The following is a 26,231-nucleotide window of genomic DNA, read 5'->3' as shown; positions in this document are numbered from 1 at the left end:
TCCCCTGCAGACTACACCTGCACTGGCTACATCACCTTCGAGAACGAGTGGCATGAGCCCCGGCAGAGCAAGTACAGCATCGGGGACACGATCACCTTCCACTGCCAGCCCGGGCACCAGCTCTTCGGCGCCGCCCGCCACACCTGCCTGGCCAACGGCGAGTGGAGCGGCCGCATGGCAGTGTGCGTCCCCCAGGGTGAGTGGGGCTGGCAGCCCGGATGCCTGGGTTCTCTCTGGGCTCTGGGAGGGGAGTGGGGGCTGGTGGGTCAGAGCAGGGGGGGCTGGGAGCCAGAACTCCTGGGTTCCCTCCGAGCTCTGGCAAGGGAGGGGGGCTGGTGAGTTAGAGCAGGGAGGAGGGCTGGGAGCCAGGACTCCTGGGTTCTCTCCGGGGTCTGGAAGGGGAGGGGAGGTGGGGCTGGTGGGTCAGAGCAGGGGGGGCTGGGAGCCAGGACTCCTGGGTTCTCTCCGGGCTCTGGGAGGGGAGTGGGGTCTGGTGTGTCAGAGCAGGGGGGACTGCGAGCCAGGACACCTGGGTTTTCTTCTGGCTCTGGGAGGGGAGTGAGGGCTGGTGGGTTAGAGCAGGGGGGCTGGGAGCCAGGACTCCTGGGTTCTCTCCCCAGTTCTGGGAGGGGAGTGGGGGCTGATGGGTTAGAGCAGGGGGGGCTGGGAGGTAGGACTCCTGGGTTCTTTCCCCAGTTCTGGGAGGGGAGTGGGGGCTGGTGGGTTAGAGCAAGGGGGCTGGGAGCCAGGACTCCTGGGTTCTCTCTGGGCTCTAGCAGGGGAGTGGGGACTGGTGGTTAGAGTAGGGAGGGTGGGACTCTCCATCGTCCGTCCCCGTGTACCCCCACTCTGTGGGGACTCCAACCTGTGCAGTCCCTACCCCAGGTGGTTAAGGCAGCTGGGGTCTGTCTCTCTGCAGACTCTCTGTGCCCCTGGCCAGGCATCCCCCTCGGGGGGCATCTCCAAGTCTGCGTCTTCGAGCCAGGCAAAGCCGTGACGTTCACCTGCCTCCAGGGCCTAGTGCTGCGAGGCTCTGCCCGCCGTGTCTGCCAGAACTCAGGCCAGTGGTCGGGGAAGGAGCCGCGCTGTGAGGGTGAGTCACACGCCGAGTCCCAGTGGTCCCACCAACCTGGGGATCCTGCCCCTTGTGTGTCTGTCTTTCCATATGCCCCATGTCTCCATCCGTCCAACCCCTTCCAGCCACCCAGCTCAGGGACCCTCCCATGGTTCCCAAGGGATGGTCTGTATTGTACCCCATTGGGGTAGCTGTCCAGGCCCTCTCATCCCATGGAGGTCCCCCTACAGCCCACCCCCATCCATACCCCCTGCTGACCAGCTCTGAACCCACAGGCCGCTATGCCTACGACAACGTGACCTCTGTGGCCGAGCATCTGGACGTGTCAGAAGAAATCACCTCGCACGCACAAACAGGTCAGGGTCAGCATGTTGCCCCCCAGCCTGAGCCAGGGGACCCAAAACCAGCCCCAAAGATCCCCTTGGGTATCACGCAGTCAGCTGCAGAGCCCTGCTAATCCGCGTGTATCCGCGTTATATCCACGGACCATTTCTGCAGAGAGCAGCACAGATGTGGATGCCAATGTTGTACCTGCGCAGGGCCGACAGTAAGATCCAGGCAGGCAGCTGTGAGGAACCACAGCACTGACACTCCCCAGAGCTGCCCACCTGGCTCTCCCCGCCCAGGCTCCAGCGGGTGGGCACCTCAGAGCCACAGCCTGGCCACAGTAGGGAGAGCCCTGCAAATCTGTGAATAACCGCAGACAATTTCTGCAGATCGCAGATCGGATGCAGATACACATTTTTGTATCCGCACAGGACTCTAGCCATCTGAACCAGGAGAGTGGATGAGGGAGAGGGAGTGAGGGAATAGAGGGATGGAGGGGTGCGTTGGGATGGATGGATGGGAGAATGGGGGGGATGGACGGATGGGATAGATGGATGGCAGGGGAGATGGATCGATGAGTGGATGGATGATGGGGGAGATGGATGGATGAGTGGATGGATGGATGGATGAATGGCAGGGGAGATGGATGAATGGATGGGATGGATGGCAGGGTAGATGGATGGATGGGATGGATGGCAGGGGAGATGAATGGATGGATGGATGGATGGATGGCAGGGGAGATGGATGGATGCGTGGATGGATGAATGAATGGCAGGGGAGATGGATGGATGGATGGATGGATGGCAGGGGAGATGGATGGATGGATGGATGGCAGGGGGGATGGATGGATGGACGGCAGGGGAGATGGATGGATGGATGGCAGGGGAGATGGATGGATGCGTGGATGGATGGATGAATGGCAGGAGAGATGGATGGATGGATGGCAGGGGAGATGGATGGATGGATGGATGGCAGGGGAGATGAATGATGAGATGGATGGATGGATGCATGGATGGCAGGGGAGATGGATGGATGCATGGATGGATGGATGACAGGGGAGATGGATGGATGCATGGATGAATGGCAGGGGAGATGGATGGATGGATGGATGGATAGCAGGGGAGATGGATGGATGGGTGGATGGCAGGGGAGATGAATGATGAGATGGATGGATGGCAGGGGAGATGAATGATGAGATGGATGGATGGATGCATGGATGGCAGGGGAGATGGATGGATGGATGGCAGGGGAGATGAATGATGAGATGGATGGATGGATGGATGGATGGATGGATGGATGGATGGATGGATGGATGGCAGGGGAGATGAATGATGAGATGGATGGATGGATGCATGGATGGCAGAGGAGATGGATGGATGGATGGATGGCAGGGGAGATGAATGATGAGATGGATGGATGGATGCATGGATGGCAGGGGAGATGGATGATGAGATGGATGGATGGATGCATGGATGGCAGGGGAGATGGATGGATGCATGGAGGGATGGATGACGGGAGATGGATGGATGCATGGATGAATGGCAGGGGAGATGGATGGATGGATGGATGGATGGATGGATAGCAGGGGAGATGAATGATGAGATGGATGGATGGATGGATGGATGGCAGGGGAGATGAATGATGAGATGGATGGATGCATGCATGCTTGGCAGGGGAGATGGATGGATGGTTGGATGGGATGGATGGCAGGGGAGATGGATGGATGGATGGTTGGATGGGATGGCAAGGGAGATGGATGGATGGATGGATGGTTGGATTGGATGGATGGCAGGGGAGATGGATGGATGGATGGGTTGGGTGGATGGATGGCAGGTTGGATTGGATGGATGGGAGTTGGATGGATGGATGGATGGATGGATGGATAACAGGGGAGATGGATGGATGCATGGATGGATGGATGGATGAATGGCAGGGGAGATGGATGGATGGATGAATGGATGGCAGGGGAGATGGATGGATGGATGCATGGACGGATGGGATAGATGGCAGGGGAGATGGATGGACGGATGAATGGATGGCAGGGGAGATGGATGGATGGATGGACAGACAGGTGGACAGGTAGACTGCAGGAGTAACTCCCATGAAGATTAGAGGGTCGCCCCTGATTGCTGGTCTCAAAACCCTTTTTTCCCTCTAGCTGTCTCGTCCCAGCCGGGGTACCCCAAAGCCATGTCTGGGGTGGAGGGCTGGGGACCCTAGGGGCTAGAGGGCGGGATACTTTGTTGTCTTTGTATAACCCACCCCTACCCCCAGGCACCAACATATACTTTGTCCTGCACACATTGGGCAGCATCGGGGCCAAGAATCTGAAAACAAGTTGGGAATTCATCATCACCATCATGGACCAGGTAAGCGGAGGCCAGCTCTGCCGGTGCCCCGCACTCCTGACCCACAGCCCCTGCCAGCCCAGCCCTGCCCCCCAGCTCTGCCGGTGCCCCTCACTCCCGACCCGCAGCCCCTGCCAGCCCAGCCCTTCCCCCCCAGCTCTGCCGGTGCCCCTCAGTCCCGACCCGCAGCCCCTGCCAGCCCAGCCCTGCCCCCCCAGCTCTGCCGGTGCCCCTCACTCCCGACCCGCAGCCCCTGCCAGCCCAGCCCAGCCCTGCCCCCCCAGCTCTGCCGGTGCCCCGCACTCCTGACCCACAGCCTCTGCCAGTCCAGTCCTGCCGGTGCCCCTCACTCCCCACCCACAGCCCCTGCCAGCCCAGCCCTGCCCCCCCAGCTCTGCCGGTGCCCCTCACTCCCGACCCGCAGCCCCTGCCAGCCCATCCCTGCCCCGCCCCACCCAGCTCTGCCAGTGCCCTTCACTCCCGACCCGCAGCCCCTGCCAGCCCAGCCCTGCCCCCCCAGCTCTGCCGGTGCCCCTCACTCCCAACCCGCAGCCTCTGCCAGCCCAGCCCTGCCCCCCTAGCTCTGCCGGTGCCCCTCACTCCCGACCCGCAGCCCCTGCCAGCCCAGCTCTGCCCCACCCCAGCCCCCACACTAACACTGGGGCACTCGCAGGCCACCCAGGTCTGTGACAAAATCTGGTTCGCGATGGTGGCATTCGGCCGCTCAGCCCAGCTGGTGTCGGCTCTGACCAAGGGTGGCACAGATTTGGAGGAGGCCTGGGAGCAGTTCCAGAAAACAAGTGAGTTGTGGGTCCTGACACTGGCTTGTGTTCTATGTTGTGTTTCACTGCATTGGGATACGCTGAGTGTTGTGTGTTAACTTGTGTTGCTGTGTGATGCAGTTCCTGGGGTGTAGCTGTGTTGTGTGTTGTGGTGATGGGGTTGTTGTTGTGTGTTGTGTTGTGTCATTTTGGTGGTGGAGTTGTCATTGTGTTGTTGCCATTGTGTTGTTGCATCTTTTCATGTCTTGGTGATGAGGTTGTTGTGTGTTGGTTAGTTACGCTCTAGTAATGGGGTTATTGTGTTGTAGTCATGGGGGCTGATGTGTGTTGTGTTCTGTTGTGTTGTTAGTGTTGTGATGGTGTGGCAAGTTGTGTTTGTCATCGTATTGTGGTGACAGGATTGTCTTTGTGCTGTTGGGGTGGCAGGATCATCCTTGTGTGTTGTTTTAGGTTGACAATGTTGTCATTGTGTTATTGCATGTTGGGTTGTGTCATTTTCCTGTGGCAACAGGGATGTTGTATTGTGACAATGGTATGTTGTGTGTTGTGTTCTGTTTAAAGGTTTATCACTGTGTGTTGTGATGTGGTGTTGTGGTGCCAGGGCTGTTGTGTGGTGACAGAGTTGTAACTGTGGTGCAGTATTGTGTTGACGGGAATGTTGTGTTGGGGTGACAGGTTTGTCCTGGTATTGTTGGCATGGTGCAGTTGTTGTGTTGGGATGATGGGGTAGTGGTGTTGTTATGTAGTGCTGTATGAGAGGGTTGTTGTGTTGTGCTGTGGTGATGGGGTTGTCATTGTGTGTTGTGTTGTTAGAGTAACAGGTTTGTCCTGGTGACAGGGTTGTTGTTGTGTTGCTGGGTGGTGATGGCGTTGTCACTGCGCTGTTGTATAGTGTTGTGGAGGAGAGTTGTTTCATTCTGTTGCTGGGTTGTGTTTTGTGGTGACAGGGTTGTTGTATGTTATGTTGCTGGAGGGTTATTACTGGATTGCTGGGGTGACTGGGTTGTGTGTGTTGTGGTGACGAGGTTGTCGTGTATTGTGGTGTTGTGGTGATGGGGGTGTCGTATCCCACCCCTAGACAGCTTCACCCAGCGAGGCACCAATATGGGGGCAGCGTTGAGGCAGGTTCTGTCCCTGATCCAGACGGAGCCGCCCAGAACCAGCACCAGGAAACACATCGTGGTTCTGATCACAAGTGGTGAGACAGACCCCCCACCATGGGGCAAATACCCCACCCCCGGGCAGACATTTGGGCTTAACACACCCCATACACCTTCCTGCCTCTGGGGATCCCCCAAACCTTCCCGCCCTAGGACCCCCAGGGACCCACGTGCCTCCTCAGCCCCCCACCAGCCCCCCCACTCTCCCTGGTACCCCCAGCACCCCAAAGGCAGTGCACAGGGATAGGACCCCAGCCCAGCCCCCCCCATCCCATTGTGGGGCATCTTCGCTCAGGTTCCTTCTTCCTGCCCCACCAGAGAGACACAGTGTGGGGCTGGACCCAGCCGGGGTCTCAGCACAAATCCAGGCAGCCGTCCCTGACCCGGACCAGAACCTGGGTAAGTGGACATAGTACCAGGGAATGGGGCAGAGGCCTGTCCCCACTAGGGAGCGCCAGCTCCCATTCGGCCCCATGGCAGGGACTGGCTGGCTCAGGGGGGCGGGGAATGGGGCAGGGGCCTGTCCCCTCTAGGGGGCGCCGGCTCCCACCCGGCCCCAGGGCGGGGACTGGCTGGCTCAGGGGGGCGGGGAATGGGGCAGGGGCCTGTCCCCTCTAGGGGGTGCCGGCTCCCATCCGGCCCCATGGCAGAGACTGGCTGGCTCAGGGGGGCAGGGAATGGGGCAGGGACCTGTCCCCTCTAGGGGGCGCCGGCTCCCATCCGGCCCCAGGGCGGGGCCTGGATGGCTCAGGGGGGCAGGGAATGGGGCAGGGGCCTGTCCCCTCTAGGGGGCGCCGGCTCCCATCCAGCCCCAGGGCAGGGCCTGGCTGGCTCAGGGGGGCAGGGAATGGGGCAGGGGCCTGTCCCCTCTAGGGGGCGCCGGCTCCCATCCAGCCCCAGGGCAGGGCCTGGCTGGCTCAGGGGGGCAGGGAATGGGGCAGGGGCCTGTCCCCTCTAGGGGGCGCCGGCTCCCATCCGGCCCCATGGCAGGGACTGGCTGGCTCAGGGGGGCAGGGAATGGGGCAGGGGCCTGTCCCCTCTAGGGGGCGCCGGCTCCCATCCGACCCCAGGGCAGGGCCTGGCTGGCTCAGGGGGGCAGGGAATGGGGCAGGGGCCTGTCCCCTCTAGGGGGCGCCGGCTCCCATCCGGCCCCAGGGCAGGGACTGGCTGGCTCAGGGGGGCAGGGAATGGGGCAGGGGCCTGTCCCCTCTAGGGGGCGCCGGCTCCCATCCGGCCCCAGGGCGGGGCCTGGATGGCTCAGGGGGGCAGGGAATGGGGCAGGGGCCTGTCCCCTCTCGGGGGCGCCGGCTCCCATCCGGCCCCAGGGCAGGGCCTGGCTGGCTCAGGGGGGCAGGGAATGGGGCAGGGGCCTGTCCCCTCTAGGGGGCGCCGGCTCCCATCCGGCCCCAGGGCAGGGCCTGGCTGGCTCAGGGGGGGGGGGAATGGGGCAAGGGCCTGTCCCCTCTAGGGGGTGCCGGCTCCCATCCGGCCCCATGGCAGAGACTGGCTGGCTCAGGGGGGCAGGGAATGGGGCAGGGACCTGTCCCCTCTAGGGGGCGCCGGCTCCCATTCGGCCCCCGGGCGGGGCCTGGCTGGCTCAGGGGGCTAGGGCATGGGGCCTTGCCCCTAAAGGACACTCCCTAGTGACTCCGTCCACCCCACCCACCCCAGATATCTTCGCTCTGGGGGTCGGCGGTGCCCACAAGGAGCAGATGGAGCGAATCGCCACCAAGAAGCCAGGAACCCAAAGATCCTTCTACCTGCAGAGCTACCGTGACCGGGGGGCCCTCCCCCAGCTGCTGCGGGGCTTGGGTGAGTGGGGGGGGCTCTGGCAGGGGAGTGGGGTAGAGCAGGGGGAGGGGGAGGCTGGATGCCAGGACTCCTGGGTTCTCTCCCCAGCTCTGGGAGGGGAGTGGGGGCTGGTGGGTTAAAGCAGGGGGGCTGGGAGCCAGGACTCCTGGGTTCTCTCCCCAGCTCTGGGAGGGGAGTGGGGGCTGGTGGGTTAGAGCAGGGGGGGCTGGGAGCCAGGACTCCTGGGTTCTCTCCCCAGCTCTGGGAGGAGAGAGGGGGCTGGTGGGTTAAAGCAGGGGGGCTGGGAGCCAGGATTCCAGGGTTCTCTCTCCAGCTCTAGAAGGGAATGGGAGCCAGGGCATAGAGCACGGGGGGCTGGGAGCCAGGACTCCTGGGTTCTCTCCCCAGCTCTGGGAGGGGAGGGGGATCCCTCCAGCCCCCCCTCAGCCCCTGCCTCTGTGTCTCCAGACGAAGGTCTCGGCTGTGGGGCGCAGCCCGTCCATCGGGCGGGTTTTCCATGGGGAGCAGGCGGAGGGGAAGCCGTGGCCCTGGCAAGTGTATCTGAAGTTGAAAGACAAGGTAAGAAGTCCCCCCGATACCCTCCACCCCACCCCCACTGAGACTGCTTTCCCCCTGCCCCAGCATCATTCCTATAGCGCAGGGGGCTCCATCGTAGCCCCCTCCTGGGTCCTGACCGCAGCTCACAACGTCTGGGACGCAGAGGCTGGGCGAGCCATGGCCCCGCACCAAGTCATGGTGGTTTTAGGTGAGCCTGCAGTGGGGGGCGCAAGGGGGTGCCATGCTGCAGGCAGTGGGTAGGGAGCGCTGTGGCATGGGGAGCAGGTGGGGGGCTGGGCAAGGGGCACCGTGGCCTGGGCAGGGGCCACTGTGCTGCGGGCAGTGGGCTGGACAGGGGGTGCTGTGTTATGGGGAGCAGGTGGGGGGCTGTGCAAGGGGCACCGTGGCATGGGAGCAGGTAGGGGGTTGGGCAGGGGGCACCGTGGCATGGGGAGCCGGTGGGGAGCTGGGCAGGGGGCACTGTTCCAGGGGGGCTGATATGTCTGTGACCCCAGGACTGACCACCATCCGACAGGAGCCCTCAGGCCTCCGCGTGGGGCAAATCATCCTCCACGAGGGCTACAAAGGGCTTTTGAATTTTGACTTCGACATCGCACTGCTCAATCTCACCCACCCTCTGGCCTTCACCCCCAAAATCCGGTGAGATGCCCACCAGACTCCTGGGTTCTCTCCCCGGCTCTGGGAGGGGAGTGGGGGCTGGTGGGCTAGAGCAGGGGGGCTGGGAGCCAGGACTCCTGGGTTCTCTCCCCAGCTCTGGGAGGGGAGCGGGGTATGACTCCCTGAGGTGCCGTCCCAGGCTCGTCTGTCTCCCCTGCAGCGCGGAGATGAGCCGCATCCTGGACCTGCCCCTGGCCGGCTGGGAGGAGACGTGCGCGTACCAAGGTCAGGAGGGGAGGCTGCGCGGGGCAGTGGGGAAGGAAGCCTGGGGTCAGCTGGAAGGAGCGGGGCTGCACTGTGCCACCTGACCTGTGGCTCCCTCCAGGCCGGATCCTGACGGGGCACAGCGGGAATGAGGAGGAGAGAGAAATCCGGGGCATCATCACTGGCTGGGGGAAGACCGGGAGGCGGGCGGCCAGTGCGCTGCGGTTGCAGGCCGAGATGGTGATACAGGTACGGGCGGTACCCCGGGGGGCAGCACACAGCACAGATAGCAGGGAGCACAAGCAGAGCAGGGCCCGTCCCCGCCAGCAGGGGGCAGCAGGACACACACACACAGGGCAGGGCCCGTCCCCGCCAGCAGGGGGCAGCAGGACACGGACACACACATACAGGACAGGGCCCGTCCCCGCCAGCAGGGGGCAGCGGGACACACACACACAGGGCAGGGCCCGTCACCACCAGCAGGGGGCAGCAGGACACACACACACACACAGAGGGCAGGGCCCGTCCCCGGCAGCATGACACACACACATACACACAGGGCAGGGCCCGTCCCCACCAGCAGGGGGCAGCGGGACACACACACACACAGGGCAGGGCCAGTCCCCGGCAGCGGGACACACACACACACACACAGGGCAGGGCCCGTCCCCACCAGCAGGGGGCAGCGGGACACACACACACACACGCAGGACAGGGCCCGTCCTCGCCAGCAGCGGGCAGCGGGACACGGACACACACGGCAGAGCCCGTCCCCGGCAGCAGGACACGGACACACACACACAGGGCAGGGCCCGTCACCACCAGCAGGGGGCAGCAGGACACACACACAACACACACACACACATGGCAGGGCCCGTCACCGGCAGCAGGACACACACACATACACACAGGGCAGGGCCCGTCCCCACTAGCAGGGAGCAGCGGGACACACACACACACAGGGCAGGGCCAGTCCCCGGCAGCAGGGGGCAGCAGGACACACACACACACACACACACACACACGGCAGGGCCTGTCACCGGCAGCAGGGGGCAGCAGGACACACACACACACACACAGGGCAGGGCCCGTCCCCACCAGCAGGGGGCAGCAGGACACACACACACACACACACACACACACACGGCAGGGCCTGTCACCGGCAGCAGGGGGCAGCAGGACACATGCACACAGAGCAGGGCCCGTCCCCACCAGCAGGGGACAGCGGGACACACACAGGGCAGGGCCCGTCCCCGGCAGCAGGGGGCAGCAGGACACACACACACACACACACAGGGCAGGGCCCGTCCCTGCCAGCAGGGGGAAGCGGGACACACACACACACAGGGCAGGGCCCGTCCCTGCCAGCAGGGGGCAGCGGGACACACACACACACACACACAGGGCAGGGCCCGTCCCCACCAGCAGGGGGCAGCAGGACACACACACACACAGGGCAGGGCCCATCCCCGCCAGCAGGGGGCAGCAGGACACACACACACACACACACGGCAGGGCCTGTCACCGGCAGCAGGGGGCAGCGGGACACACACACACAGGGAAGGGCCCGTCACCGGCAGCAGGGGGCAGCAGGACACACACACACACAGGGCAGGGCCCATCCCCACCAGCAGGGGGCAGCAGGACACACACACACACACACACAGAGGGCAGGGCCCGTCCCCGGCAGCAGGACACACACACATACACACAGGGCAGGGCCCGTCCCCACCAGCAGGGGGCAGCGGGACACACACACACACACAGGGCAGGGCCCGTCCCCGGCAGCAGGGGGCAGCGGGACACACACACACACACACAGGGCAGGGCCCGTCCCTAGCAGCAGAGGGCAGCAGGACACACACACACACACACACACACAAACACACACACACACAGGGCAGGGCCCGTCCCTGCCAGCAGGGGGCAGCGGGACACACACACACACACACACACACACAGGGCAGGGCCCGTCCCTGCCAGCAGGGGGCAGCGGGACACACACACACACACACACAGGGCAGGGCCCGTCCCCACCAGCAGGGGGCAGCAGGACACACACACACACGGCAGGGCCTGTCACCGGCAGCAGGGGTCAGCGGGACACACACACACACACACACACACACACACACACACACACACACAGGGCAGGGCCCGTCCCCACCAGCAGGGGGCAGCGGGACACACACACACAGGGCAGGGCCCGTCACCACCAGCAGGGAGCAGCAGGACACACACACACACAGGGCAGGGCCCGTCCCCACCAGCAGGGGGCAGCGGGACACACACACACACAGGGCAGGGCCCATCCCCACCAGCAGGGGGCAGCGGGACACACACACACACACACACACACACACACACAGAGGGCAGGGCCCGTCCCTGGCAGCAGGACACACACACATACACACAGGGCAGGGCCCGTCCCCACCAGCAGGGGGCAGTGGGACACACACACACACAGGGCAGGGCCCGTCCCCGGCAGCAGGGGGCAGCGGGACACACACACACACACACACACACACAGGGCAGGGCCCGTCCCCGGCACCAGGGGGCAGCAGGACACACACACACACAGGGCAGGGCCCGTCCCTGCCAGCAGGGGGCAGCGGGACACACACACACACACACACACACAGGGCAGGGCCCGTCCCTGCCAGCAGGGGGCAGCGGGACACACACACACACAGGGCAGGGCCTGTCACCGGCAGGAGGGGTCAGCGGGACACACACACACACGGCAGGGCCTGTCACCGGCAGCAGGGGGCAGCGGGACACACACACACACACACACAGGGCAGGGCCCGTCCCCGGCAGCAGGGGGCAGCAGGACACACACACACACACAGGGCAGGGCCCGTCCCTGGCAGCAGGGGGCAGCAGGACACATGCACACAGAGCAGGGCCCGTCCCCACCAGCAGGGGACAGCGGGACACACACACACACAGCAGGGCCCGTCCCCACCAGCAGGGGACAGCGGGACACACACACACACACACACACACAGAGGGCAGGGCCCGTCCCCGGCAGCAGGACACACACACACACACACACACACACACACAGAGGGCAGGGCCCGTCCCCACCCGCAGGGGGCAGCAGGACACACACACATACACACAGGGCAGGGCCCGTCCCCACCAGCAGGGGGCAGCGAGGCGTACACACACACAGGGCAGGGCCCGTCCCCGGCAGCAGGGGGCAGCAGGACACACACACGCACACAGGGCAGGGCCCGTCCCCGCCAGCAGGGGGCAGCGGGACACACACACACACACACACAGATGGCAGGGCTTGTCACCAGCAGCAGGGGTCAGCGGGACACACACACACACACACACAGGGCAGGGCCCGTCCCCACCAGCAGGGGGCAGCGGGACACACACACACACAGGGCAGGGCCCATCCTCACCAGCAGGGGGCAGCGGGACACACACACACACACACACAGGGCAGGGCCCGTCACCACCAGCAGGGGGCAGCAGGACACACACACACACACACAGGGCAGGGCCCATCCTCACCAGCAGGGGGCAGCGGGACACACACACACACACACACACACACACACACACACAGAGGGCAGGGCCCATCCCCGGCAGCAGGACACACACACATACACACAGGGCAGGGCCCGTCCCCACCAGCAGGGGGCAGCGGGACACACACACACACAGGGCAGGGCCCGTCCCCGGAAGCAGGGGGCAGCAGGACACACACACACACACAGGGCAGGGCCCGTCCCTGCCATCAGGGGGCAGCGGGACACACACACACACACACACACACACACACACACGGCAGGGCCTGTCACCGGCAGCAGGGGGCAGCAGGACACACACACACAGGGCAGGGCCCGTCCCTGCCAGCAGGGGGCAGCGGGACACACACACACACGGCAGGGCCTGTCACCGGCAGCAGGGGGCAGCGGGACACATGCACACAGAGCAGGGCCCGTCCCCACCAGCAGGGGGCAGCGGGACACACACACATACACACAGGGTAGGGCCCGTCCCCACCAGCAGGGGGCAGCGAGGCGCACACACACACAGGGCAGGGCCCGTCCCCGGCAGCAGGGGGCAGCGGGACTCACACACACATGGCAGGGCCTGTCACCGGCAGCAGGGGGCAGCGGGACACACACACACACACACACACACACAGGGCAGGGCCCGTCCCCGGCAGCAGGGGGCAGCAGGACACATGCACACAGAGCAGGGCCCGTCCCCACCAGCAGGGGGCAGCGGGACACACACACATACACACAGGGTAGGGCCCGTCCCCACCAGCAGGGGGCAGCGAGGCGCACACACACACAGGGCAGGGCCCGTCCCCGGCAGCAGGGGGCAGCGGGACTCACACACACATGGCAGGGCCTGTCACCGGCAGCAGGGGGCAGCGGGACACACACACACACAGGGCAGGGCCCATCCCCGCCAGCAGGGGACAGCAGGACACACGCACACACACACAGGGCAGGACCCGTCCCCGGCAGCAGGGGGCAGCGAGACACACACACACACACACACACACACACAGGGCAGGGCCCGTCCCCACCAGCAGCGGGCAGCAGGACACACACACACACGGCAGGGCCTGTCACCGGCAGCAGGGGTCAGCGGGACACACACACACACACACAGGGCAGGGCCCGTCCCCAGCAGCAGGGGGCAGCAGGACACATGCACACAGGGCAGGGCCCGTCCCCACCAGCAGGGGGCAGCGGGACACACACACACACAGAGGGCAGGGCCCGTCCCAGGCAGCAGGACACACACACACAGAGGGCAGGGCCCGTCCCCGGAAGCAGGACACACACACACAGAGGGCAAGGCCCGTCCCCAGCAGCAGGGGGCAGCGGGACACACACACACACACACACACAGGGCAGGGCCCGTCCCCGGCAGCAGGAGAGGGCAGGACACACACAGGGCAGGGCTCATCCCCACCAGCAGGGGGCAGCGGGACACACACACACACACAGAGGGCAGGGCCCGTCCCCGGCAGCAGGGGGCAGCAGGACACACACACACACACACACACGGCAGGGCCTGTCACCGGCAGGAGGGGTCAGCGGGACACACACACACACGGCAGGGCCTGTCACCGGCAGCAGGGGGCAGCGGGACACATGCACACAGAGCAGGGCCCGTCCCCACCAGCAGGGGACAGCGGGACACACACACACACACACACACACACACAGAGGGCAGGGCCCATCCCCGGCAGCAGGACACACACACACACACAGAGGGCAGGGCCCGTCCCCGGCAGCAGGACACACACACACACAGAGGGCAGGGCCCGTCTCCACCCGCAGGGGGCAGCGGGACACACACACATACACACAGGGCAGGGCCCGTCCCCACCAGCAGGGGGCAGCGAGGTGTACACACACACAGGGCAGGGCCCGTCCCCGGCAGCAGGGGGCAGCAGGACACACACACACACAGGGCAGGGCCCGTCCCCGCCAGCAGGGGGCAGCGGGACACACACACACACACACACAGACGGCAGGGCTTGTCACCAGCAGCAGGGGTCAGCGGGACACACACACACACACACACACACAGGGCAGGGCCCGTCCCCACCAGCAGGGGGCAGCGGGACACACACACACAGGGCAGGGCCCGTCACCACCAGCAGGGGGCAGCAGGACACACACACACACAGGGCAGGGCCCATCGTCACCAGCAGGGGGCAGCGGGACACACACACACACAGGGCAGGGCCCGTCCCCGGAAGCAGGGGGCAGCAGGACACACACACACACACACACACAGGGCAGGGCCCGTCCCTGCCAGCAGGGGGCAGCGGGACACACACAAACACAGGGCAGGGCCCGTCCCTACCAGCAGGGGGCAGCGGGACACACACACACACACACACACACACACGGCAGGGCCTGTCACCGGCAGCAGGGGGCAGCAGGACACACACACACACACAGGGCAGGGCCCGTCCCCGGCAGCAGGGGGCAGCAGGACACATGCACACAGAGCAGGGCCCGTCCCCACCAGCAGGGGACAGCGGGACACACACAGGGCAGGGCCCGTCCCCGCCAGCAGGGGGCAGCAGGACACACACACTCACACACAGACGGCAGGGCTTGTCACCAGCAGCAGGGGTCAGCGGGACACACACACACACACACACACACAGGGCAGGGCCCGTCCCCACCAGCAGGGGGCAGCGGGACACACACACACACAGGGCAGGGCCCATCCTCACCAGCAGGGGGCAGCGGGACACACACACACACAGGGCAGGGCCCGTCCCCGGAAGCAGGGGGCAGCAGGACACACACACACACACACACACAGGGCAGGGCCCGTCCCCGCCAGCAGGGGGCAGCAGGACACACACACTCACACACAGACGGCAGGGCTTGTCACCAGCAGCAGGGGTCAGCGGGACACACACACACACACATACACACAGGGTAGGGCCCGTCCCCACCAGCAGGGGGCAGCGAGGCGCACACACACACAGGGCAGGGCCCGTCCCCGGCAGCAGGGGGCAGCAGGACACACACACACACAGGGCAGGGCCCATCCCCGCCAGCAGGGGGCAGCAGGACACACGCACACACACAGGGCAGGGCCCGTCCCCGCCAGCAGGGGGCAGCGGTACACACACACACGGCAGGGCCTGTCACCGGCAGCAGGGGGCAGCGGGACACACACACACACAGGGCAGGGCCCATCCCCGCCAGCAGGGGGCAGCAGGACACACGCAGACACACACAGGGAAGGACCCGTCCCCGGCAGCAGGGGGCAGCGAGACACACACACACAGGGCAGGGCCCGTCCCCGGCAGCAGGGGGCAGCAGGACACACACACACACACAGGGCAGGGCCCGTCCCCAGCAGCAGGGGGCAGCAGGACACATGCACACAGGGCAGGGCCCGTCCCCACCAGCAGGGGGCAGCGGGACACACACACACACAGAGGGCAGGGCCCGTCCCAGGCAGCAGGACACACACACACACAGAAGGCAGGGCCCGTCCCCGGCAGCAGGACACACACACACAGAGGGCAAGGCCCGTCCCCAGCAGCAGGGGGCAGCGGGACACACACACACACACACACACACACACACACAGGGCAGGGCCCGTCCCCGGCAGCAGGGGAGGGCAGGACACACACAGGGCAGGGCCCATCCCCACCAGCAGGGGGCAGCGGGACACACACACACACACAGGGCAGGGCCCATCCCCGCCAGCAGGGGGCAGCGGGACACACACACACACACACAGGGCAGGGCCCATCCCCGGCAGCAGGGGGCAGCAGGACACACACACACACACACAGGGCAGGGCCCGTCCCCGCCAGCAGGGGGCAGCGGGACACACACACACACACAGGGCAGGGCCCATCCCCGCCAGCAGGGGGCAGCGGGACACACACACACACACACACAGGGCAGGGCCCATCCCCGCCAGCAGGGGGCAGCGGGACACACACACACACAGAGCAGGGCCCATCCCCGCCAGCAGGGGGCAGCAGGACACACACACACACACACAGGGCAGGGCCCGTCCCCGCCAGCAGGGGGCAGCGGGACACACACACACAGGGCAGGGCCCATCCCCGCCAGCAGGGGGCAGCAGGACACACGCACACACACAGGGCGGGGCCCGTCCCCGGCAGCAGGGGGCAGCGGGACACACACACACACACACACACAGGGCAGGGCCTGTCCCCGGCAGCAGGGGGCAGCAGGACACACACACACACAGGGCAGGGCCCGTCCCCAGCAGCAGGGGGCAGCGGGACACACACACACACACACAGAGGGCAGGGCCCGTCCCAGGCAGCAGGACACACACACACACAGAGGGCAGGGCCCGTCCCCAGCAGCAGGACACACACACACACAGAAGGCAGGGCCCGTCCCCGGCAGCAGGACACACACACACAGAGGGCAAGGCCCGTCCCCAGCAGCAGGGGGCAGCGGGACACACACACACACACACACACACACACACACACACACACACACAGGGCAGGGCCCGTCCCCGGCAGCAGGGGAGGGCAGGACACACACAGGGCAGGGCCAGTCCCCACCAGCAGGGGACAGCGGGACACACACACACACACAGGGCAGGGCCCGTCCCCGGCAGCAGGGGGCAGCAGGACACACACACAGGGCAGGGCCCATCCCCGGCAGCAGGACTGTGACAATGCGGTTCTGGTGGGACCCAACTGAGGTGCCAATTCAAGACCAGTTGCTCAAACAGGACAGTCACAGCCCAAGGCTGGGGTTTTATCCACCTCTAAGGCACCAAACCAGCCAGACAAAAAGGACTTCGGTTTCACCCCACTGGCTAACCACAAGTCACACAAGCAATTTCCTTAGACACTCCAGTCTCCCAGTATCACCACCAGTGCCACTCGTTCTGGAGATGAATGGTTATGAAAACCAACACCCAGTAAAGGAAAAAGGTTCTCTCGATCCCAAAGGACCAAGCCCCAGACCCAGGTCAATATACAAATCAGATCTTACCCACAAATCACGCTGTTGCCAATCCTTTAGAATCTAAAATTTAAAGGTGTATTCATAAAGGGAAAAAGATAGAGATAAGAGCTAGAATTGGTTAAATGGAATCAATTCCATACAGTGATGGCAAAGTTCTTAGTTCAGGCTTGTAGCAGTGATGGAGTAAACTGCAGGTTCAAATCAAGTCTCTGGAGAACATCCCCTGCTGGGATGGGTCATTCAGTCCTTTGTGCAGAGCTTCAGTTTGTAGCAAAGTCCCTCCAGAGGTAGGAAGCAGGATTGAAGACAAGATGGAGATGAGGCATCAGCCTTATATAGGCACTTCCAGGTGTAAGAACACTTCTTTGTTCTTACTGTGGAAAATTACAGCAAAATGGAGTCTGCAGTCACATGGGCCAGTTCCTGCACACCCTGTGAGTCACAAGACGTATCTGCCTCCTCTCAGTTGGTCAATTGTGTAGCTGATGGTCCTTAAAGGGCCATCAAGCAGGCTAAGCAGAGCTAACACCAACTTGTCTGGGTGTTTCCCAGAACTGCAGCACCAATTTGAAATACAGACAGTATAGAGCCAATACTCATAACTTCAACTACAAAATGATACAGACATACAGACAGCATCATCATAACCAGTAACTCATAACTTGGTCTTAGACACCTTATATGACCCTCTTTACATAACATTTGGTGCCTTTACAGGACCTTGGTTGCAAACCATGTTCTATATGGCCCCAGTTTATATCAATAACGTCACACCCCCAACGCAAAATTGGTGCAGGAAGGGATGACACAGACATCACTGACTGCATCCCAAGAGCCCCATCCTTGGGTCTGTCTCACTACAGCTAGTGCTGGGCTAGAGGCCGTACCAGTGTATAACAGAAATGGTTTATCAAAGTCATGTTCAGTAACATGATTGAATCTCTTTACAAACTCAAGATAAAACTTGGTTTGAACAACAGTGGATTGGATCTGCTTTTGCCTAACAGAAGTTACTGGCTGGTGGGGTGAGTTCTCTGTGCTAACAGCTAGTAGCAAGTCTTTCTTCTCCCTGCCAGCCAGGTAATTTGCATTAACACAAACACCAGCTTTTAACTTCTTAGCTGCTACCAGTTCCAAGGCTGGACTCTGTCTTACCGAGATACCACACGAATCCAAAGAGTCTGAGGGTGAGCGTTTGGTTGCTCTGCCCTGCATCCTCAAGTGTTCAGCCATAAAACTATTCTGCTCTGAAATACCAGTAACCCAATCTGTCCTCAGACCCTGAAGCACAGCCTGCTCCCTCACAGAATCAGCATGGAGACAGTCCTGTCCCAACACCATTGTCTTCCCAACAAGCTGGCCACATGCAGTCACGCGGTTATAGGGCTGCTCAACTTTCTTAACAGCTTCTTTTCCATCTGAGACCTTCTCAAAGCTACCCCTACTGGATCTTTCAAAAGGAAAGTCAGTGGATCCATTCACCACAGAACATTTCTGGCTGTTGGGAACGGAAACTTCCTTGATTAACTCACTTTCACACCCTTCAGTTGGCAGTAAACTGCTTGCGCAGGTTACCATGAGGATTCCTTTCCTCAGGAGCTTTTCTAAGCAGCAAGTCACCCCTCTCAGAAATTCTGCCCTTACCCTGTTCACCTAGGGCTTGCTCTAAATGACACTTCTCTGAGCCACCACAGACTCTTTCTGGGTCTCACTTCCCTTCAGAATCACCTCTGGCCCATCAGGCAGATTCCTACACGATCCCCTTTCAGGCAAATTTATAGACTTTCTAGATAACAGGTCGGAAGTATTTTCCTTCCCTTGGCCACGAACAAGTTCAGGAATCTTTTCCTTCTTGCTACAAGTTGTCAAACTGTCAGTAGGCAACACAATTAAATCACCTTTTTGCTCTCCTTGTGCCCTGGCTAGGGTATCACCCTGATTAGACAGAGTTGCTACATCCTTTTCCAACCACACATCAGCAACAGGCAAACTACAAGCACCAGAATTGTCTGGTCTCTGGGATTTTGCTACGACACTAACTGGATGCAACCTAGTTACAGGGCCATTCTCCCCAGCAGACACAAACTTAGGACCATTCCCTTCCTGGGCTTTAGTTGAATCCAGAACCAACTCTGAGACAACTACACTATTCTCAACCCTCACAGGCTGAAAGGCACCTTCTGTCTGCTCCACAGACACAGAAAAGCTGGGGACACATTCTCCTTCCCCAGACACACAGCTCGGGATCTCTTTCCCTGGTCCCAGCACACAGGGCTGTTCACAGACAACTGCTTGGAGACCGAGGTAGCTTCCTCCATAGGCAAGTCAATACCCCTGACAGACACAGGCACATTCCCTTCACTGTCACATTTCTCCACACAGGACACAGGTAAGGGATAGGGACACTCATCGTCCACTATCCTAGTCTTCCCACACTGCTGACTAGACAAAGCCATCGGCTCACAAGGCTGCCTAGGCTCATCCAGACTTTCCCTACCAGGCACATGGCCACTCCCCACAGATAAGCTGCTGCTTTTTCACTACACTGAGCTACTTCCAGCAAATCACAGTTACCCATTTCAGGTTCCCTTTTACAAGCTGCACTAGCCACCAATCCATCCCCCATCACAAATCTCCCCTCTCCTTCCTCAGTTACGGCTTCAACCTGACCATCTACTTTAATCTGCTCCTGAGAAACATTTTCCTGACCAATGAGATCTTTCTGCTCTTGATCTAGCCCCAGATTCACTTCTGAGACGTTAGACAGACATTCAGAAACTCCATTCCCAGACACACTGCTATTACCCACCAGGTTAGACTCCCCCTCTCCCTGGCCATAGCAAAACTGGTTACACACAGAAAACAGCCCAGAGTAATACCACATGGCAACACAGTTAGAAACTGGATTTTCAAGAGGATACAGTTTCTGCTGTTCTTCCCTTGCTTTTTTGACTTGGAGTTGGAGTCTGGCAGTTTTTTGTTGCATCTTGTGAGTCTCCTGTTCAGCAGCCAGAAGCTCTTTACGAGCTTTTTCTTCTTTCTCAGCAGCTTCTTTCTTTCTCTCAGCCACCTCTTCCTCCAGCTGGGCCAAGGCTGCTTCTCTTCCATTCGAATTTCTGCCAGTTTCGGCTCATGTTCACACCGCAGGCTGTCCATCAGGGCTTGCAGTTTCTGGCTCATGGTCACTGATCTTTAACCAGCCAAACTCTCAATCCCAAATTTCAAATTTGGATAGCGTGGGGTTCTGACCCAAAGCTTAATTGACCTGGTTTTGCGGATCCAAGCACGACTACGCCACTGTGACGATGCGGTGCTGGAAGGACCCAACTGAGGTGCCGATTCAGGACCAATTGCTCAAACAGGGCACTCACAGCCCGAGGCTGGGGTTTTTCCACCTCTAAGGCACCAAACCAGCCAGAGAAAAAGGACTTCAGTTTCACCCCACTGGCTAACCACAAGTCACACAAGCAATTTCCTTAGACACTCCAGTCTCCCAGTATCACCACCAGTCTCACCCGTCCTGGGGATGAATGCTTAAGAAAACCAACACCCAGTAAAAGAAAAAGGTTCTATCAATCCCAAAGAACCAAGTCACAGACCCAGGTCAATATACAAATCAGCTCTTACCCACAAATCACGCTGTTGCCAATCCTTTAGAATCTAAAATCTAAAGGTTTATTCATAAAAGGCGAAAGGTAGAGATAAGAGCTAGAATTGGTTAAATGGAATCAATTCCATACAGTGATGGCAAAGTTCTTAGTTCAGGCTTGTAGCAGTGATGGAGTAAACTGCAGGTTCAAATCCAGTCTCTGGAGAACATCCCCGCTGGGATGGGTCATTCAGTTCTTTGTGTAGAGCTTCAGTTTGTAGCAAAGTCCCTCCAGAGGTAGGAAGCAGGATTGAAGACCAGTTGGAGATGAGGCAACAGCCTTAAATAGGCACTTCCAGGTGTAAGAACCTCTTTGCTGTAATTTTCCACAGTAAGAACAAAATGGAGTCTGGAGTCACATGGGTAAGTCCCTGCACACCCTGCTGAGTTACAAGGCGTATCTGCCTCCTCTCCATGGGTCATGTGTAGCTGATGGTCCTTAATGGGCCATCAAACAGGCTGGGCAGAGCTAACACCCACTTGTCTGGGATGTTTCCTGGAAACACAGCGCAAATTCGAAATACAGACAGTATAGAGCCAATACTCATAAGTTCAACTACAAAATGATACTCACATACAGACAGCATAATCATAACCAGCAACCCATAACCTGGTCTTAGACGCCTTATATGACCCCCTTTACATAAGATTTGGTGCCACTACAGGACTAAGGTCCTATATGGTCCCAGATTATATCAATAACGTCAGAAGGACACACACAGAGCAGGGCCCGTCCCCGCCACCAGGGGGCAGCAGGACACACACACACACACACACACACACACACACACACACACACACACACACACACACACAGAGAGCAGGACCCTTCCCCGCCAGCAGGGGACACAGACACAGACACACACAAAGCAGGGCCCATCCCCACCAGCAGGGGGCAGCAGGACACACACACACACACACACACACACACACACACACACACACAGAGCAGCCGAGGACAGCAAGGAGGGAGACACACACCGTGGTGGGGGTGGGGTCTGTTAACCCCTCACTCCCCAGCTCCCCTGTCTGGTTGCAGAGCCGCCCACACTGCCAGGAGAAGCTGAAAAATTTCACCTCCAACATGTTTTGAGCCATCGGAGAGAAGGGTCAAGACGCCTGCTGGGGTGAGTCCCCCCCAGCTTCCCTTCCCCCCTGGTCCACCCTAAACCCCCTGCAGCCTGGCCCCTCCACTCCCCCTCCATTCATCCTTCCCTCCAGTCATCTGCCGCCAGCCCTGCGTTCACACTGCAGCCTTGTGTTCATTCACTCCTCATCCCTCCGTCCGCCCACTGCTTCCTTCACTCCTTCCTTTCCTCGCCGCCTCCCCTTCATTTGCTTTTGTTTTTACATTCATCACTTCATCCCTCTTCCTTCTCTCCTCCACGCTTCGCTCCTTCCCTCTGCTCTGGATTCAACCTCTTCACTCGGCCGCTGGATTCATTCACGCGTGAATCCGTCAGTTGATTCATTTCCGCAGGCGCCCGCCACACGGGACCTGCTTCCTTCATACGTTCATTCCTTGAGTCCTTCCTACGCGCCTCCTTCCTTCCTTCCTTCGCTCCTGCCTGGACTCCTCCGCTTGCTCCTTGGTTCATTCACTTCTTCCTTCTGTGACTCATTCCTTTCTTCCTCGGTTCTTCCTTCATTTACCTGAGTCATTCGTTCGTTCCTTGATTCCTTCGGCCATTCATTCATGCTCCTGTTTCTTCATCCCTTCCTCCCTCCCTTCACTCCAGGGCCCCCCCACCCCACTCCCACTCCCAGGATGTCAACCCTCGTGTCCCCTTCTCCCTCCAGGCGACTCCGGGGGACCCTTCGTAGTGAAGCGAAACCAGTGCGGGATACAGGTGAGACGCTCCCAAACCGAAGGACCCTCCCGGGGACGGGCGACAGACACGGGGGTGGGCGGGAGACCACCCTGCTCTCAGGAGTGTGGACACAAAAGGACGATATAATGTAATACAAACACTCACCACCAGAGGGCGATGAAAGACCTTCCGAAAGCAGTGAGGGGCCTGGCTAGTGAGAGCCCTGGGCTGGGACTGAGGGGCACCGGCAGGGCTGCCGGGGTGGGGGCTGCGGGTCAGGAGTGAGGGGCACCAGCAGAGATGGGGGGCAGGGCTAGGCTAGCAGGGGGCTGCGGGTCGGGAGTGAGGGGCACCGGCAGAGCTGGGGGGGCAGGGCTGGGCTGGCAGGGGCTGCGAGTCGGGAGTGAGGGGCACTGGCAGAGCTGGGGGGGCAGGGCTGGGCTGGCAGGGGCTGTGGGTCGGAAGTGAGGGGCACCGGCAGAGCTGGAGGTGGAGGGGGCAGGGCTGGGCTGGCAGGGGCTGCGGGTCGGGAGTGAGGGGCACCGGCAGAGCTGGGGGGCAGGGCTGGGCTGGCAGGGGCTGCGGGTCGGGAGTGAGGGGCACCGGCAGAGCTGGGGGTGGAGGGGGCAGGGCTGGGCTGGCAGGGGCTGCGGGTCGGGAGTGAGGGGCACTGGCAGAGCTGGAGGGGCAGGGCTGGGCTGGCAGGGGGCTGCGGGTCGGGAGTGAGGGGCACCGGCAGAGCTGGGGGGGAAGGGCTGGGCTGGCAGGGGCTGCGGGTCGGGAGTGAGGGGCACCAGCAGGGCTGGGGGGGCAGAGTTGGGCTGGCAGGGGCTGCGGGTCAGGAGCTGGGGGGCACAGGCGGGGCTGGCAGGGGCTGTGGGTCAGGAGTGAGGGGCATTGGCAGAGATGGGGGGGTGGGAGGTTGGCAGGGGCTGCGGGTTGGGAGTGAGGGGCACCGACAGAGTTGGGGGGGCAGGGCTGGGCTAGCAGGGGCTGCGGGTCGGGAGTGAGGGGCACTGGCAGAGCTGGGGGGGCAGGGCTGGGCTGGCAGGGGCTGCGAGTCGGGAGTGAGGGGCACTGGCAGAGCTGGGGGGGCAGGGCTGGGCTGGCAGGGGCTGTGGGTCGGAAGTGAGGGGCACCGGCAGAGCTGGGGGTGGAGGGGGCAGGGCTGGGCTGGCAGGGGCTGCGGGTCGGGAGTGAGGGGCACCGGCAGAGCTGGGGGGCAGGGCTGGGCTGGCAGGGGCTGCGGGTCGGGAGTGAGGGGCACCGGCAGAGCTGGGGGTGGAGGGGGCAGGGCTGGGCTGGCGGGGGCAGCGGGGCCCCATCGCTCTCTCCCCACAGGTTGGCACCGTGATCCATGGTTCCACCGAGAAGTGCGATGGCACCGGCCTAGGAGGTTACAGGAGCGTCCCGCAGCTCATGGGCTGGATGAGGAAGAAGGTCCCGGATCTGGGATTGGAGTGACTCTCCCCCGCCGCCCAACGCACTCACCCCAGGCCAGGCCTGGGCACCCTTCCCCCGAGAAGGGCTGCCCCCCTCTGGCCATGCTAGAACCCAGGCGTCCGAGCCCGCGAGAGCCAGGCCCCCGGCCCCTCACGGGCTTTGTGCCTGGAAATAATAAAGCTCATTGGATCTTTGAAACCATGTTGCCTCCTGTCCTGACTTAAAGTGGTGTCTCCACTCCCCTCCCAGAGCCGGGCAGAGAACCCAGGAGTCCTGGCTCCCAGCCCCCCCTGCTCTGACCCCCCAGCCCCCACTCCCCTCCCAGAGCCGGGCAGAGAACCCAGGAGTCCTGGCTCCCAGCCCCCCTGCTCTGACCCACCAGCCCCCACTCCCCTCCCAGAGCCGGGCAGAGAACCCAGGAGTCCTGGCTCCCAGCCCCCCCTGCTCTGACCCCCCAGCCCCCACTCCCCTCCCAGAGCTGGGCAGAGAACCCAGGAGTCCTGGCTCCCAGCCCCCCCTGCTCTGACCCCCCAGCCCCCACTCCCCTCCCAGAGTTGGGCAGAGAACCCAGGAGTCCTGGCTCCCAGCCCCCCTGCTCTGACCCACCAGCCCCCACTCCCCTCCCAGAGCCGGGCAGAGAACCCAGGAGTCCTGGCTCCCAGCCCCCCTGCTCTGACCCACCAGCCCCCACTCCCCTCCCAGAGCCGGGCAGAGAACCCAGGAGTCCTGGCTCCCAGCCCCCCTGCTCTGACCCACCAGCCCCCACTCCCCTCCCAGAGCCGGGCAGAGAACCCAGGAGTCCTGGCTCCCAGCCCCCCCTGCTCTGACCCACCAGCCCCCACTCCCCTCCCAGAGCCGGGCAGAGAACCCAGGAGTCCTGGCTCCCAGCCCCCCCTGCTCTGACCCACCAGCCCCCATTCCCCTCCCAGAGCTGGGAGAGAACCCAGGAGTCCTGGCTCCCAGCCCCCCCTGCTCTGACCCACCAGCCCCCACTCCCCTCCCAGAGCTGGGGAGAGAACCCAGGCGTCCTGGCTCCCAGCCACCCCTGCTCTGACCCACCAGCCTCCCCCCTCCCCTCCCAGAGCTGGGCAGAGAACCCAGGAGTCCTGGCTCCCAGCCCCCCCTCCCCTAGGAGAACCCAGGAGTCCTGGCTCCCAGCCGCCCCTGCTCTGACCCACGAGCCCCCACTCCCCTCCCTCAGCCAGGAGAACCCAGGAGTCCTGGCTCCCAGCCCCCGCCCCGCCCCTCTCCTTGCCGGGACCGGATCTGCGGGGGCGTCTCTCCAGCCTCCAGGAAAAGTTGGAAGTTTGGGGGATTGAGTCACCGGCTCAGACCCCGCTCGGGACAGGAGCAGCCGGACCCGGAGCCGGCGATGGAGACTCGGGGGAAGCTCGCCATGGTGCTGCTGGTGCTGCTGGGGGTCGCCTGGGGCGAGCCGGCCGCAGGTGAGGGGGGTGTCTGGGGAAGGGGCTGCGGGGCTGAGCGGGGTCCCGGGGGCTCTTTGCGGCTGGGCTGGGATGCGTGGCTGCTCCGTGGGTTGGGAGAGTGACTGCCTGGGGGGGCTGGGAGAGCTGACTGGTTATGGGGGGCGGCGTCTGTGTGTGCGGCTGCCTGGGGGGGTGGCTGGTTCCCCGGGGGGGTGGCTGGTTCCCCGGGGGATGCGGGGTGTGTGTGGCTGGTTCCGGGGTGGGGGGGTGGCTGGTTCTCCGGGGGGGTGGCTGGTTCCCCGGGGGATGCGGGGTGTGTGTGGCTGGTTCCAGGGTGGGGGGGTGGCTGGTTCCCGGGGGGATGCGGGGTGTGTGTGGCTGGTTGCAGGGTGGGGGGGTGGCTGGTTCCCCGGGGGATGCGGGGTGTGTGTGGCTGGTTCCAGGGTGGGGGGGGGGTGGCTGGTTCCCCGGGGGGGGGGGTGGCTGGTTCCC

The 26,231-nt window shown here is 62.7% G+C and overlaps 2 protein-coding genes across 2 annotated transcripts in view; both read left to right on the top strand.

The window, feature by feature from the left end:
- The window catches only part of LOC127051175 (complement factor B-like), a 30,152-nt gene extending 5,814 nt beyond the window's left edge, over positions 1 to 24,338 (top strand). The window contains 16 exon segments of the mRNA XM_050953145.1: positions 11 to 196; positions 920 to 1,093; positions 1,351 to 1,431; positions 3,677 to 3,771; positions 4,424 to 4,550; positions 5,611 to 5,730; positions 6,011 to 6,091; positions 7,364 to 7,536; positions 7,958 to 8,062; positions 8,126 to 8,249; positions 8,557 to 8,701; positions 8,859 to 8,944; positions 9,045 to 9,172; positions 22,098 to 22,185; positions 22,859 to 22,908; positions 24,211 to 24,338. Coding sequence (XP_050809102.1) covers positions 11 to 196; positions 920 to 1,093; positions 1,351 to 1,431; positions 3,677 to 3,771; positions 4,424 to 4,550; positions 5,611 to 5,730; positions 6,011 to 6,091; positions 7,364 to 7,536; positions 7,958 to 8,062; positions 8,126 to 8,249; positions 8,557 to 8,701; positions 8,859 to 8,944; positions 9,045 to 9,172; positions 22,098 to 22,185; positions 22,859 to 22,908; positions 24,211 to 24,333 — 1,886 coding nt within the window. The 3' untranslated portion in view covers positions 24,334 to 24,338.
- A 1,255-nt stretch (positions 24,339 to 25,593) lies between these two features.
- TNFRSF12A (TNF receptor superfamily member 12A) overlaps positions 25,594 to 26,231 on the top strand; it is a 28,710-nt gene continuing 28,072 nt past the window's right edge. Inside the window, exon 1 of the mRNA XM_050952445.1 lies at positions 25,594 to 25,757. Coding sequence (XP_050808402.1) covers positions 25,685 to 25,757 — 73 coding nt within the window. The 5' untranslated portion in view covers positions 25,594 to 25,684. The remainder of the gene's footprint in view (positions 25,758 to 26,231) is intronic.

This window comes from Gopherus flavomarginatus, chromosome 5 (genome assembly GCF_025201925.1).
Source record: "Gopherus flavomarginatus isolate rGopFla2 chromosome 5, rGopFla2.mat.asm, whole genome shotgun sequence".
Classification (NCBI taxonomy): domain Eukaryota; kingdom Metazoa; phylum Chordata; order Testudines; family Testudinidae; genus Gopherus; species Gopherus flavomarginatus.
This window is presented reverse-complemented; position numbering and strand designations above follow the sequence as displayed.